The sequence below is a fragment of the Hordeum vulgare genome, chromosome 2H, assembly GCF_904849725.1.
Source record: "Hordeum vulgare subsp. vulgare chromosome 2H, MorexV3_pseudomolecules_assembly, whole genome shotgun sequence".
NCBI lineage: Eukaryota > Viridiplantae > Streptophyta > Magnoliopsida > Poales > Poaceae > Hordeum > Hordeum vulgare.
Genome location: NC_058519.1, coordinates 587020969 through 587035667, shown reverse-complemented (window position 1 = coordinate 587035667; position 14699 = coordinate 587020969). Strand labels below are relative to the sequence as shown.

General features: G+C 42.1%; 1 protein-coding gene across 4 annotated transcripts in view; it reads right to left on the bottom strand.

Moving 5' to 3' along the window:
- Positions 1 to 2818: 2818 nt before the first annotated feature.
- The window catches only part of LOC123427478 (protein unc-13 homolog), a 30353-nt gene continuing 18472 nt past the window's right edge, over positions 2819 to 14699 (bottom strand). Inside the window, exons 19-30 of one of the 4 annotated variants that reach the window (XM_045111533.1) lie at positions 8494 to 8560; positions 7323 to 7478; positions 6262 to 6368; positions 6084 to 6161; positions 5885 to 5980; positions 5620 to 5715; positions 5345 to 5528; positions 4677 to 4891; positions 3941 to 4226; positions 3604 to 3833; positions 3448 to 3518; positions 2819 to 3358 (exon numbers count right to left, since the gene is read on the bottom strand). In XM_045111533.1, coding sequence (XP_044967468.1) covers positions 4740 to 4891; positions 5345 to 5528; positions 5620 to 5715; positions 5885 to 5980; positions 6084 to 6161; positions 6262 to 6368; positions 7323 to 7478; positions 8494 to 8560 — 936 coding nt within the window. In that variant the 3' untranslated portion in view covers positions 2819 to 3358; positions 3448 to 3518; positions 3604 to 3833; positions 3941 to 4226; positions 4677 to 4739. Of the gene's footprint in view, positions 3359 to 3447; positions 3834 to 3940; positions 4244 to 4676; positions 4892 to 5344; positions 5529 to 5619; positions 5716 to 5884; positions 5981 to 6083; positions 6162 to 6261; positions 6369 to 7322; positions 7479 to 8493; positions 8561 to 14699 lie in introns of all 4 variants that reach the window. The other 3 variants (XM_045111535.1, XM_045111534.1, XM_045111531.1) reach the window with 3 other exon arrangements.

Genomic DNA, 14699 nt, shown 5'->3' with positions numbered 1-14699 from the left:
TGAGTAAACAGTAAATAAATCATGACGATAGTAACAGAGACTAAACTAATCATGCAAACTAGTATAGTAGATGAATAGATCGAATTTATGGCACGGACTAGAAATAGAAATTCTAGCATGATGTCAAATAGAGCATACAGAACTGCATACTATGCAGCAGGAGCAAAACTGACAGTGTTGGTGTTGTCGCCCTTGTCATTGATGAATAGGTTCCCGAGATCAGGGAAGAAGTCGTCGTCCGGAAAGTATTTGCTGCCACTAGTCACGCGAGTGCGCTCCCCAAAAACCTGATCGCCCCTCTCATGTACAGGATCACGAGAGGCGGGGTTCCGGAGGCCTGGTGTCCCTTCTCGTGGTGCACGCCGGAAGGAGGGATGGAGAAGACATGTGTGGCGACGCAATGTTCTGGAACGGTGCGAAACCATATGTTGTGGCGGCGGCTAGGGTAGATGTCTATTGTTTATATAGTGCGGAGCGGGTAGGCCATGGGAGTAAACCCACGTCCAAGTCGGTAATAGACCCACAATCCAAAAGAATCGGAAACTAGTGAGTAATAAACGCGTTCGTTAATTATCAATTACTAACTTATTATTTTTTCTCGAGCAGCAAAATTATAGACAACATGTCGTTAATTATCAATTACTAACTTATTATTTTTTCTCGAGCAGCAAAATTATAGACAACATGCATAGCTTTGTCCTCGGCTCAGCTCATTCCCAAATCCAACGCGGTGCATCGTGACGAGGCATGGCGAGGCGAGCGAGGAGGATAAGCGCGCGTGTAGGTCTCCTCTTTTCATGCTCGTACAAATGCTAGAATAGTTCACCTTATAAGGTGGTGCAACTCTCTTCCAACTAGCGGCATGAGGCTAAAGATGAGTCTCACTCACATCACACACAACCGTGCAAGAATGGGACATGATAATTTCAGATTTTTAGTTGGGCTTTGGGCCAAAGGCGTACTAGCAAAAATCCAACAATCTTTCCGTATGCATATAAATAATCTAGTCACATACTACACTAGGGGTAAAACAGTCTTTTTAGGTTAGACTTAACACCATTACTAGCTAAAACTGACGGAAGTGTCACATAGGGAAAACTGAAGTTTGAGTGTCAAAAAGAAAAGAAAAGAAAATTTTGGACCAATAAAGGAAGCAAATTTTAAGAAAGGGTCAAATAAGAAATTCTCTCCAAAAGAGAGCTTTAGGCACCGTTGAAACCACTCTTACCAAGGAACTTCTTAAACGATTACCACCTCTATCCTAGTTTATTGACCTTGGTAGTACTTTATGCTAAATTTTGATCATAGATCTAACTGACAAAATGTTAGTGCATGTCATAAAATATTATATCGTTGGATTCGTATTTGAACATAGTTTCCAATGATATTAATTTTTATGACATGCATTAATATTTTGTTAGTTAAACCTAATGTCAAAGTTTGACATAAAATAAAATAAAAGTACCAATAAACCAGGATGGAGGTAGTATATGTTTGCAATGTTCCTAGAATTTGGCTTGGAGAGGTCATGAATTCAGTTAGTAATGATTTCACTAGTTCAATATCATTGCAATTATGACAAAAATGGATTTGGAGAGGTCAAAACTATAGGTAGGGTTTATCCCACTATTTTGGATAAAAATTCTTTTAACGGCGATGATTGTACTCTTGCTTAGGTGATAAAGATTCTACAAGAATTTGTTAAAATGTCTCATGCTAATGAATATAATAGTCTTTACATATATAACACTTTGCAGAAGGTGTCATAAAAAGCTAGAGAAGAAAAACTGAAACAAGTCTGTATTCCAAAATATATATAGATGGATGGGGTCATGGGAACCTGCCATTACGATTACAATTAATAGATTTGAGTTTAATGGTTTATGTGCTAGCATTTCCACCATGCAAAAAAGATTTGTATGGTTTTCTTGGTTTAAAGAATATGGCTGAATGTTTCTTGAATTTACATTTAACAAGAAAATTCAACTATCAAGAAGCCATTGGGAAGAGTAGATAATGTCCCTATTATAGCAAATCAAAATTATATTCCCATGACTTTCAATAATGGATATTGAGTGCGATCTTTCATGTCCCCTTATACTAGGAAGACCATTCCTGAGAACATTTGGGGTTGTTATTAATACGAAAGAAGGTTTGATTGCCTATGAAAAAAGGAATGAAACACTTTCCAATGAAGAAAATCAAACTACACTACGAATCCATTACGAGAGCAACATATTCTTTGGGAAAACAATAATGAGAAAACCTACAACTCTTCAGTTAAAGAAGTACAACGTTTATCAAGATAGACAGACTCGTAGTTCAAGCCCTACTAGAGCAAAGTCAGGGGGCGCAGAAAACAGTGTCAGGCCTGACGAAGTATTCTTCTTCTTCAGTTAACGAATGGCCGAGATAGAAGCATCCAAGAATATCCTGCGGCTATTATTGTACTCTTTTATTTCCACCGTGTGCCGCTGATGCTATATAAGCACCCGACTAGCCTGTGAGAGTTATGTTGTATTGTCAGAGCTTTGCTCCAAACAGAAATAATACCTCTTCCAGCGAATATACTCAGCATATACCTCACACTTTCCCCTCTCCTCTCTGATCTGAGACAAACCCTAGCTTAGATCGAGATCGAGGTCGTGACAGAGTATGACTTTCCTTCGTGGAGTGTGACAATTCGTCTTAATTGATGAGGATTGCCCAAAAAAACCTAGAAATCATAGAGATACATGAAAGAAAGCCATATGATGCCAGATATTACGTCAAACAAGAACCTCCAAAGGTTCAAAACACAACAGTCACGATATAAATGTTTTGAGTAAGCTTCCCATGGGCTGATTCGGCTTATATATCAGATTCACTTCAGTGTTAGTACATACATACATATAGCCATATCAGAAAAGTACTGCCACTGTCTTGCTATTCATGTACAGAGTATATACCATTCCGCTCTTGGAAAAATAAATAGAATAACCAGCGACAGATTTACATAAACAGGAAAAAGGAAACCATCTTCAGTAAATTGTTTGATGAATGGTGCATCTTCTGTTGTACTCCCTCTATAAAGAAATATAAGAACGTTTAGATCACTACTTTAGTGACGTAAACGCTCTTATATTTCTTTACAGAGGGACTACAATATTTTTCATTGTCATAAACCATCTTCTTCATTGTCATAAAAAATCAATATTTTTTTAAATAAAATTCATAGGCATCCACAGATTGGGCTATATTGGCTGATATCTGCAAACATAGTCTAGAATACAATATTTAGAAGCTTGATTTTGAAGGAGGTGGCCCAACCCTTCCTTCTTCCACATATTTACACAAGCAAGCCTGTTGTCGCTAAGTGCTGGACAAGTCAGAACAAAAGTTGGCAGCTCGTGAGTGAAAATTCAAGCTGCTCTATGAAAGGATCAGAAATGCTCGCGGACAATGTACCTGGGTGATCTTTCCAAGAATGTGTTAGTATCTGTGATACTACAATACTATAGATCTCCACATATATTGATCTGCAGCGAAGATTTAATCAAGCTGGGTGGCAGGATTACGTCATCACAGGTGGCTGCTCTTACAGTATATGTGGATTGCACTAACCCTTTCCATCAGTTTGAACTTTTGATTGTATTGGCTAGCGCATGAAGCTTAACATGATATCAGAGCCAAGGTCGTGCGTGAGTCAGTATATGTGGATTGCACTAGCCCTTCCCATCAGTTCGGACTTTTGGTTGCGTTGGCTAGTGCATGAAGCTTAGCAGCTGCTATGATCTCTACATGGACATTGCTGGGAAGACCAGAACATAACATGCATTTTCAGAACTGAGAGCCTGCAAGACAGGAAATAGGAAACATTATTTTCAGAACAGAGATCCTGCAGGACAGAAAAGATAACACTTTTTTTAGAGCATCATATGTTGTACTAGCGGAGTAACACCTGTGATGCTTCTCTTCCTTGCCAGGGCAAATCTTCATCTTTTTTAGCTGGATCATGATGATCTCAGATAAAATCTCAGTTCATCATTCACAAATCACCAATTGAAGCTTCTTTGCTTCTTCCTCATCTGTTGCTCAGTGCGAGGTGGTATCAAATGAGGTTGTAACAGTTTGGAGATCGGGAGGCCATTAATCCATTATGTGTAGATACCTTATAGCATATGCTGCCTTCATTTGCAGCTGTGTGAGCATATGCAAAGTTGCATCTTCTGTCCAAACAGCTCGATCTGCAACGTTGACGAGCCTTCTCATCAAAATAAATAATTAACACCCTACTCGTTCTGAATTTTACAAGCGCACTAACTTTAAAAACTTAAACAACCATTTAAGAGTGTAAATAAAAATACAAACATGCAAATGCATATATAATCATTAGGAAGGATGCTGTGTTAATCATATAATCACAGGGAATGCCTCATTCCTTGTGGATAAACTTGAAGTCTACAATATTCATCAGACATTATGGCATTATGCAGGAACAAATGTTTAGTATTGATAAACTTGTGCACAGGGACTCCACAGTCCATGGAACCTAAGTAATTCAATGCAGCATGTGAAGTCAATAGAAGGTAAAAAGAGCGAACACTAAGTTCAGCTTGACTGCAGATAACAAAGAGATAACATCTATTTGTACATATCCATGTGCTATGCAAATTCAGATTTTTTTTACTATTTACCTATTTCACATATATGCAAAGGACATGTGCAAACTCAGCAGCATTTTCCAACTGAGACACCTTTTACTGCCAACTAGCTTCCTGCAGTTTCTTCTTCATAATCCTAAAACTCTGCTGCCCAGTTTCCGACCAATTAAATGAAGCGCCCCTATTTAACATCTCTGAAAATATAGGTACTTTAGATGATGCATCCTTCAGAGGAACATCGTCATAATCTGCATCAATGGAGAACTTACGGTCATTACATAATCCAAACCCAAGGGAACTGAAATGATTCTACTTCAGATATGTATAACATTCAAGGTGAAGTCCGCATGCTACTTGAAACACGTATTGGCTATGAGGAGCGATGGTACCCTTCCGGATGTGGGACTGCGGATTGGTGATTACAGACCAACATGTCATCATTTGGTTGGTTATCACCAAGCCTCACAGAGAGAATTCGAGGGGGGGGGGGGGATTAGTGGAGGATTACATCCGTAAGTTTGATCCCGTAGGTTTACCATTTTTGGGCTGTGAGTATGTAAGATAGATCAGTGTTTATGTGCATGTGTTTTCATAATGATGAGCTGAAAGCAGAGGATCAGGGACCAAATTACAGAAAATAATAGCGTGTGTTACGGTTGCTGAGAGACGTCAATCATAATGCATCACTAGTTTTGTCTCACCTGAGGACCTTGGAAGATGATATTGGATTCTCAAAAATGTGGAGGCACCATTATCCTTTTTATGGCACAAAACTCGAAGGAGGGTATGGACATCATGTACATTTCTTCTTCGAGCAGTTGCGGGCTCAAGATGGTGTGAAATATGTTCACTTGCTTTCATCAGCAAATCAATGATTGTATCAGCCTGAAAAACAGCAGTTGGTACCTTTCCTTAAGTTAGTTACTGTGTAGCATTGTTCTTGGATAAAAAGGCTGAAGAAAAAGAAGCACCAGACCTTTAGCACATAGAGGTCTAAAATCTGCTGAACTAATTTAGCCTCCTTTTCAATAACATCTGATGGTAAACCTTGGCCTTCTGCTATAAAAAGATCCTACAGGAAAATATTCACCAGTTACGACAAATACATCTTACAATCATATGTCCAGTTTCACAAAGGTGTCAACTTGTTAAAATGATATGCTCAATGTCTTGCAAGACTCTTGATTCTTTTCTAACTCACGGTATGTACAACACACATATGCTTAGTCTTATTTTCTCACCTTGAGTATAGCCAGATCATCTTTCATCAAGTTCACATCTGTCTCCAAAAATGCACGGGATGGACCTCCATCCAATAGGACCCAAATGAATCCTTCCTAATTAAAGTAAACGTTTGAAATTTAACCATCTTGTGCATTAAATAAATAAGATATTTTTAAAGAAATCGCACATATGGAGCATAGAAAGATAGACATATACCATGCATGCTTGAAAAACTCTCAGCACAACTCGGTCTCTTAACACGTCAACGATTAGATCACATACCTGGTCAAGAACCTGCAGCATTTGTCGTTCCTCGGTTAATAAAACTAAAAGCAAGACATGTTTACTGACTGAACATGTAGGTAACTAGGTATCCCAAGTTTGGATTCACTACCTGTTCAATTGTAGGGATAAAAATCTCCATGCGTGCACTTTCAACTCTAGTACGGTACAAGGAGAAAAGAAGCGAGTCCCTCATATCCCAGAATACAGCCCTTGTTCCTGCAAAGCATTACTCTGGCAACTCAAGTAAACTGTATCGGGATAATGTTTCTTCCAAGAAATACCAGGTTAATGCAACAACAGAAGAGTGCAAGATTATTATTCCTTGTACATTTCAAATAAAAATATGTTTTTGTATTGCTCATGAACGAACACAGAAAGTTCCACAACTGCAGCAATAGTACATCGCCATGATCTACCGTGTACCTTACCCAAAGCACATCTTAGTCTAACTAAAGTGTTATACAATGAGCTAGTTGTATTATAAATTTATAATGGCTCAGTGGGGCAATGTATATGCATATTACGAGGAAACATACTGTAAAGAGAGACACACAATGTAGTCCAACATAAAGCAGCTCAAGAACGAACACAATACAAGGGTCAGCTGAATAGGGTTGAGAATAATTTAAGTTACATATTTGGGAGCAAGTTGATATTTAAGTCAGATGGAAAGTAATCTTATCTTTAGATGGAAATTTTGGTTCAGAAATACATTGTTTCTCTAGAGGATGAGTTCAGTTGATATTTTAGGCTGAAAGGGGTTCAGAAATAGATTGTTTCTCTAGAGGATGAGTTCAGTTGGTATTTTAGGCTGAAATGGTTCTGGTAGATGCGGCTCTGATTCTATCAGTCAGGACTTCTTCAGGTTCAGCGCCCTCACGTATAAGTTCCACGAGTTCATGGTCTAATCTCATCTTTCTTTTAAAATCCCTCCCATTCCTGATCAGCTCAATATGGTAACTGCCCAGATGTACTAGTCAAAAATTACAACACTTCCCTGGATTTTAAGAGTTAAAGATAAACAAATAGCAAAATGCTTCTAACAGGTTGCCTGTTCCCTGATGTCATGACTACGAACTATCGACTAGAATATATTCTTAAATATACTTGCATAAAGTACATTTCAACAAATAAAAGTGAATTGCGAAGAGCACGGACTAAGTAGCTCACCAATGAAGTTCAAGATTGTGTCAGTTATATTCACCGCAGTCCTTCGCACATCATCAAATATTGTAAACAACTCATCAATCGGTTCATCAGAACGTGAATTTTTTGAAGTAGCTCCTTCACTGGCCATATAAGACAAATAGTCTAACAATCCCACAGCTGCAAGAAAAAGGAACAAACATTAGTCATGTATAATTTTCCTTCCATGCACTTCAACTAATCATATAAGACAAATAGTCTAACAATCCCACAGCTGCAAGAAAAAGGAACAAACATTAGTCATGTATAATTTTCCTTCCATGCACTTCAACTCATCAATCGAATCATCACACAATGACGATTTTTCGGAGAACTCCTTCACTAGGCATGTAAGACGAGAAGAGTCTACCAACTCCACAACTTCAATAACCTAAGCTATCACCCATAACACTAAGCTTGGCAAACTTCACATATAGACAACAACTCATAATTCTTACTTCATTTGTTTTGCTTTGTTCTGTTCTTAGATTTTTTTTATGTATTTTTTCCGTTTGTTTGCTGCTAGGCCTAGGAGTCTTTGTTTCTGTTTTTGGCTTGCTGTATTTTTGTTACATTGACGCCTTCAATCTAACGAAAGACAAACAGTCGGTTGTATGTCGGAAAAAATACCATAATTCTTGATTACGGTATCAGCAGTCAGTGAAGCCCATGCATACATGAAGTTCCTCTAGAACAGCTCGTTAAACAGTCTTTGAGCTTGTAACCCTTTTCAGGTTGAAGCTTAAGCCTCACCTAACAGCCCCCCAAACCCACATTCTTCATAAGTTTCCATTGACCCATATGATTGCAAAAACAAATGTGATCCCAGTTAGGGAAGAAAAAGGCATAAAAGTAATTGGTTACCATGAATTCAAGGCTACCTTGATGACAACCATGCGATATGAAAAATACAGAAGGACAAACTTGTTTGGTATTGCTGTGGATTTTGAAACATACTTACTTCCTATAGATTTTAACATACTAGTTAGTTAATAGCATATTTTTTGGAGTTACAACAACCAAATCTTGCTAGAACTAATAAGACTGGCAAGTCGAAAGCATGTTTTTGGATCTACAACAAGAAAATCTGTCACTAACTAGATTTTCCACAGCGCAGCACTGCAACACAAAAACTGGGCCATAGAGGGTGGATTACCTGACTGGACATCGACCCATGATTGTTTGATGCCCTCTTCTATGGTATCAAGTTGATCTCTAATGTACTGCAGCATACAGAAAATAACTGGATCATAAGAAAATGACACTAAAAATAGCGCATGTTGTGACAAGAGTAATGGAAGCGGTTCTATTTATCAAGATTAAAAATGCCGGTAAAATTATTAAACTTTTATGAAGTCATAACATGAAAATTAGGGATGACAAGAGGGATTGTTTGAGCGGGTAACGCTATCCAAAACCTAGCAACATAAGCCAGGTACTTGTCTGGCCCTCCTTTCATAGACAACCGGTATGGTACTAACCAGAATGGTACTAAACTGGATGTGCGACATGCTGGAAAGGGTATAGCTGGATGTTCGTGGGCAGTGGGTTGCTAAGAGCTACTCTCTCCATCCCATAATATAAGAGCGTTTTTGACACTACACTAGTATAAAAAACGCTCTTATATTATGGGACGGAGGGAGTATTTGTAAGTGCGGAGCTCATATGAAGCAAGTGGCTCATATGCTTTTAACCTAACACAAAGCAGGCTTACACAATTATGTGAGAGGTGTGGAGTAGTGAAGCCATTTATTACGTACTAGCAAAAGGGCCCGTGCGTTGCAACGGGAGAAAAAAATACCACACCCTTTTAATCTTTTTATAATCATTTTGATTTATTAAAACAATAAGCTAACTAACTAATGTAGTCAGTCCTATCCTATTTTGTTGAGAAATCAACCCGTCCATTGTTAATTCCACCATGATGAGAAATTGAGCGGCAAAGCAAAACAAAGAGGCTATGTGAATTGATCAATGGACTGTTATCTTATTTCACTCATGGGGTAGAGAATGTGGGATCGGATGACAAACTGAAGGTCGTGTTCCATTCTCTCTCTCTACAACAATGCAATCTTACATTCAATACATTCATTCATCAGCAAACAAATTCCCACAAAACAAAAATTCTTGCCGGTGCTTGACACACGGTTGGAGGCATGGGGAGGGGATCTCACCGGATGATGAGTTCCTGCCAGAGGAGGGGATACGATGAGGGGAGCAAGGGTTAGGCGCCTCTATCTGGCCATAAGGAGTCGCCGTTGCCGCGCCATAACCTCGGAGTTCCCCGTGTGAGCCATGGAGGCCCGCCTCCACCTGCAAGTACTTCGCTCCGCCGCGCCTTATCTGCGCGCCGCCGCCGTTCTGCATCGAGCAGACGCATCATCCCAAGTCGCTATAGCTGTCGCGTTGATTTGATCCAGAAGCTGTGCTCGAGCGCCGAAACGGGGGCAGCAAGCGGGCAGAGGTACGACCGCGGAGGCGGGTGGGTTGAGATCGACAGCAGTGGTGGTTGAGGTCGGCCGCGGCGGCGAGTGGTGTGGCAGCGGCCTGGGCACAGGCCAGGGTGGACCAGGGTCGACGCGATGCGCTCGAGCACCGCAACGGGGGCAGTGAGCGGGGAGAGGTACAGCCGCGGAGGCAGGTGGGTTGAGATCGGCAGCGGTGGCGGTTGAGGTCGGCCGCGGCGGCGAGTGGTGTGGCGGCGGCCTGGGCACAGGCCAGGGTGGCCCAGGGTCGACGGGAGGAGGCGATGCGTACGGGTATAATTTTTGCAGCGAGTCGTTTTTTCCTTTTACGTTGCAGATAAATGATGGAGCGCGGGTTGAATAACAAAAATTACAGGGGCTTTTTTATAAAAATGTCGTGGTGGATTTTCCGACGGAAGCAATAGCCGCTTTATTATTAGGTATAGATTTTGATATTCGAGTAACCATGCCCTCCCAGTCCCAGTGACATTCATGGGCACCTTCCATGTAGGAGACAAGCCCATTGTGCCCACGCTCCACGGGTGGACCCGGCTCCACGGGCAAGACTTGTTAGGAAGTATTAGTATTGGTTTAGGTGTCCTTATTAGTCTATGTTTACTTTCCTTGCACCTCAAGTCTTGTGTAATATATATATGCCCCTTGGGCCTTCAATAAAGATAAGTTGCTTTCCTAACATGGTATTAGAGCCCTAGGTTATTTTTTCGCACGCGCAACTCGTGCTGATTCAATCCCACGCCGCCGTCATTTTCTCTCGGCCGACGTTGTTATCCTGCGCGACCGACCCTCTCCTCTAGTCGGCTCGCTGCTGTCCTCCCATCCCAACACCACGTTCGTCAAGCGCGCCGCCCGATCCGTCTGTGTTGACCGCGCGTCCGCCCGTCCTCCCAGCCGATTCCCGTGCGTGAATCCTGCCAGATCTGTTCGCTCACATGCACACCAGCCTGCCTGCGCGTGCGTTCCAGAGTTGCAGCCGTCTGTGTATTGGATTGGATTTACGCATGCGGCTGCTGATTCTCGCCTGCACGTCCTCGTGAGCAGCCCCTGTCTCCGTTTTGGCTGGTTATTCCTTGGCTGGTTTTCGTTGGGCTTCTGGATACGGTTGACTACAACTGTTCGGCTGTGTTTTGTTGCTTTGGCTGGACTGGATCGTGGCTGCTTCATCTGATAAAAAAAAAACAGGTCCAATGTCGTCAGGCTATGTCCTTGTTCCCCGTTGTCAGGTGACTTTTGATGGTACAAACCACACTGAGTTTGTTGGTTTCTTTCGCATTCATATGCGTGGCATTCGTCTCTGCGGTGTTCTATCTGGTGAGGTTTCCTGTCTGCCGTGCCCGGTTTCTCCTGTGGCTCCTACTCCGCCTAAGTCTTCGTCTCTTGCTGCGGATGCTCCTCAGACTGCTAAGGATGCAGCTAAGCTTGCTGATGAGTCTGCAGCTTGTGCTTATGAGCAACAAGTTTTGATCTATGAGGAGTCTCTTCACTTTTATCGTGATGCTCTATCTACTTACACTAAGTGGTGTGATGATGATGCTCGTGCTGCGGCTGTTCTCACATCTAGTGTTTTGCCTCGGTTTGCCTCTGAGTTTATGGGCCTCGCTACCGCCTTTGCCATGTGGACATGTTTTTGCCAGCGCTATCAACCCTCTGGTGATGCCTTATATTTATCTGTGGTTCGTCACGAGCATGCTCTTCAGGGGTGAATCCACCGTTGACGATTTCTACGCCCAGAGTTCTGCCATTTGGCGTCAGCTTGACTCTCTTCGCACTGCTGGTTGTCGTACTTGCAAGTGTTGCCAGGCTGTGCGGGCTGACTTGGAATTTCATCGCGTCTATGAGTTCTTGTCTCGACTTCGTTCGGAATTTGAGCCACGACGCGCTCAGTTGTTTGCTCGTGGCCGTATTACTCTTATGGAGGCGCTTTCTGAGATTCAAGCTGTGGAGACTCGCCTTCATGGTGCTGGTTTACTTGAGGTTCCCTCTGTTCTCGCTGCTCGTGCTCCTGCTACGTCGTTTGCTGCACCAACTTTTTGCTCTAGCCCGCCAGTCCTCCCCACTTCTTCTGGTGGTGGTAAGGATCGCCTCGTACTCACTGTGGCTACTGCAACACGAATGGTCACCTCGAGCCTGATTGCTACTTGAAGAAACGACAACTAATCCAGCCACGTTCAGAGACTTCAGGGACTCGCACTTCTACCCCGACTCCTTCAGGAGTGTCTCTGACTGAGGAGGGTATTGTGTGACTTAAGCATCTGCTTGCAGCTTCAGTTTCTTCTTCAACAGGTTCTATTGGTCTTGTTGTTGACTGGTTTAGCTCAGAGAGTCAACCCTCTTCACAGACAGGAGCTTGGTTTTGGCCTTTGCCGCCATGATATTATTTTTTCTCTTCCGCTGCCATCATCCCTAGTCTAGTGTGTGTTTTCTAGTTTTCTTTGTTTTTCGTTGTGTCCACCAAACCCGTTGATATTTTGTGTTTCTCACGTCATGCGAGTCCACCATACCTTTGTCCGTCGGCCTTTTCTTTGGTCCTGATCCTTTCTATGCAACTTTTGTGGCCTACTTGCCCTTGTTGTTTTCTATAGGATTTTCTGGATTTCTTTTGCATTGTCGATCTACGTCCATCGTGCCTTATCCGCCGAACTTCTTTCACCGACGGTTGTCGTGGACTATGATTTTCTGCGCAATGCTTTATTATCTTGATGTGCCATCTTTTTTTGACAACCCATCTTCTGTAACATCCCAATTTTCGTAAATTCGGATGTTAATAGATCATTCTTTTGCATCCCATATTTTATGCATCATTGCGTTCCTCTGAATTTTTTTTATCGTTATGTGACTGCGGGCAATTTATCGGAGTGGAGATAATATGACTTCTCCCCTGTGAGTTAAAGTCACCATTTTGGTTTTGCAAATTTTCTAAACTCCGAAGTATTTTTTTTTGTTGAGTTTTTCGATCGAGTTGTGTGACCTACTGCATAAAACTTTTTAAAAAAAAAATTGCATTAGGTGGAACTAGGGTTCCTATATGTATTATATATATTAGTACTCCTTACAGTATTTGTTAGTGAGGCCACATTTTTTTTTTACTGCTGTTTGTTTGCTTTTTTTTCAAAAAAAAAAATAGAACTGCCAGGCCGAGCCACAAGGGCTCAGCCCAGCCCCCATGCATGCATGCATGCAGCCCCCTTCCCCACGTCCCAACCTCCCTCTCCCTCCCCACGTTTCCCTCTCTTTCCTAAGTTTTCTCTCTCTCTTCTCTTCCCCCACGTGAGTACTCCCTCCCTTTCCTTATTTCTCTCTTTCCTATTTCTACTCCCTCCTTTTCCTTTTCTCTCCACCGCCACCTCTCCCTCTCTTTCCTATTTTCTCTCCCGTGATCTCCTTCCCAAAGTTCTCCCTCTCCTTCCTTTCTACTCTCCTCCCCTAAGCCTATATAAACCCCCCCACCTCCACCTCTCCCCAACCCTAGCCGCCGCCTCCACAAGCCGCCGCCGGCGCCTCACCCCACCGCCGCCCTAGCCGCCGCCGCGAGCAGGCTGCTGCACCTTGGCCTCGCCGCGGAGGAGGAGCCATCCCCGAACTCTCTCTCCACCGCCGCCTCTTCCCCGCGGAGGAGGAACCTCACCGCCGCCGCCCGACGCCCCACCGCCCGGAGCTACTCCCTCCTTCCTCGCCGGTCATCTTCTTTCTTGCCGGTGCAACACCTACAGCAGCAGGTAGCAACCTCTCTCTATATATATTTCATGCACTCCATCTCAGCCCTTAGATCCCATGCAATCCCATGCAATGGCTAGGATTAGATCACCTATACCCCTTCGGTTTATTCCGGAAAACCAACGGTTCTTTTGTTCACTTAAGATTTAGCCAGTGGTTTTGCTAGCCATGGGACGTTTGCTCCAAACCAAGAAACACACAGCCACTACCGCCAATAGAAACTTGCCACGTGTGCCTCTCTTTAGCACTAGCAGTTTTGTAATTTTCTGTCCAGATTTCGAAAACAGAAACTTTCAATCTTGTTTTGATCACAACTTTTTATCCCTGCGTCCAATGACATTGATTCTTTTTCCAGTAGCTCACAAATTTCCTGTAGTTTTTAAAAATATATAATTTTTCTGTGTTTGGAATTTTTAAATATAAGTTAGAGCAGATTTAGTTTAAACACTGATAGGCAAAACAGTGTTTAAAACAAGTGGGAGTAGCGATTGATCATGGTTGCGGTCGTACTTTTGCCGGTATGCCAAACAAGTTTTACTCCTATAAGAGCAACTCTAGCAGACCCTGTATATTCACGACCTGCAAACGCGTTTTGCAGGTCGTCGAAGTGGGGTTTTGCGGGACAAAAAGTTGCGCTGCAGAACAGAACCCGCATAATGGAACTGCATAATTTGAAAAATAAACATTCGCGGGCATGTTCAGAACCACAGTCATGATCATACAACACTACATTCATGATCATACAACACTGTTTGGTTTGAGGACCGAAAGTTATGGAATGTCATGGTTCCATCCTAAAGTCATGGGTTGGTTCCATCCTTGTGTTCAGTTGATGATAAAAAATGTCATGGGTTGGTTCCGTCCCGGTGTTTAGTTGGAGAGATGAAATGAGAAGAATCTGATGCCACTCACCTCTTCGATATAAATGATGAGATTACATCTATGAACAAATAGAGTTATTTGCATTTGACAAGCCTATAATTTAAATGTTCAGCAACATTTTATTTCTATTTTCAACACATGCAAATAAAAATATATGATAATAAGTACATACCAAATATTTACGAAAAATAATCACGAAAATGAAAAAATAACCACGAAAAAATAACCACAAAAACTTTGTTCGGGTGCGGAGGTGAGCGCGGTGAGAATTGCTTGGTTATTT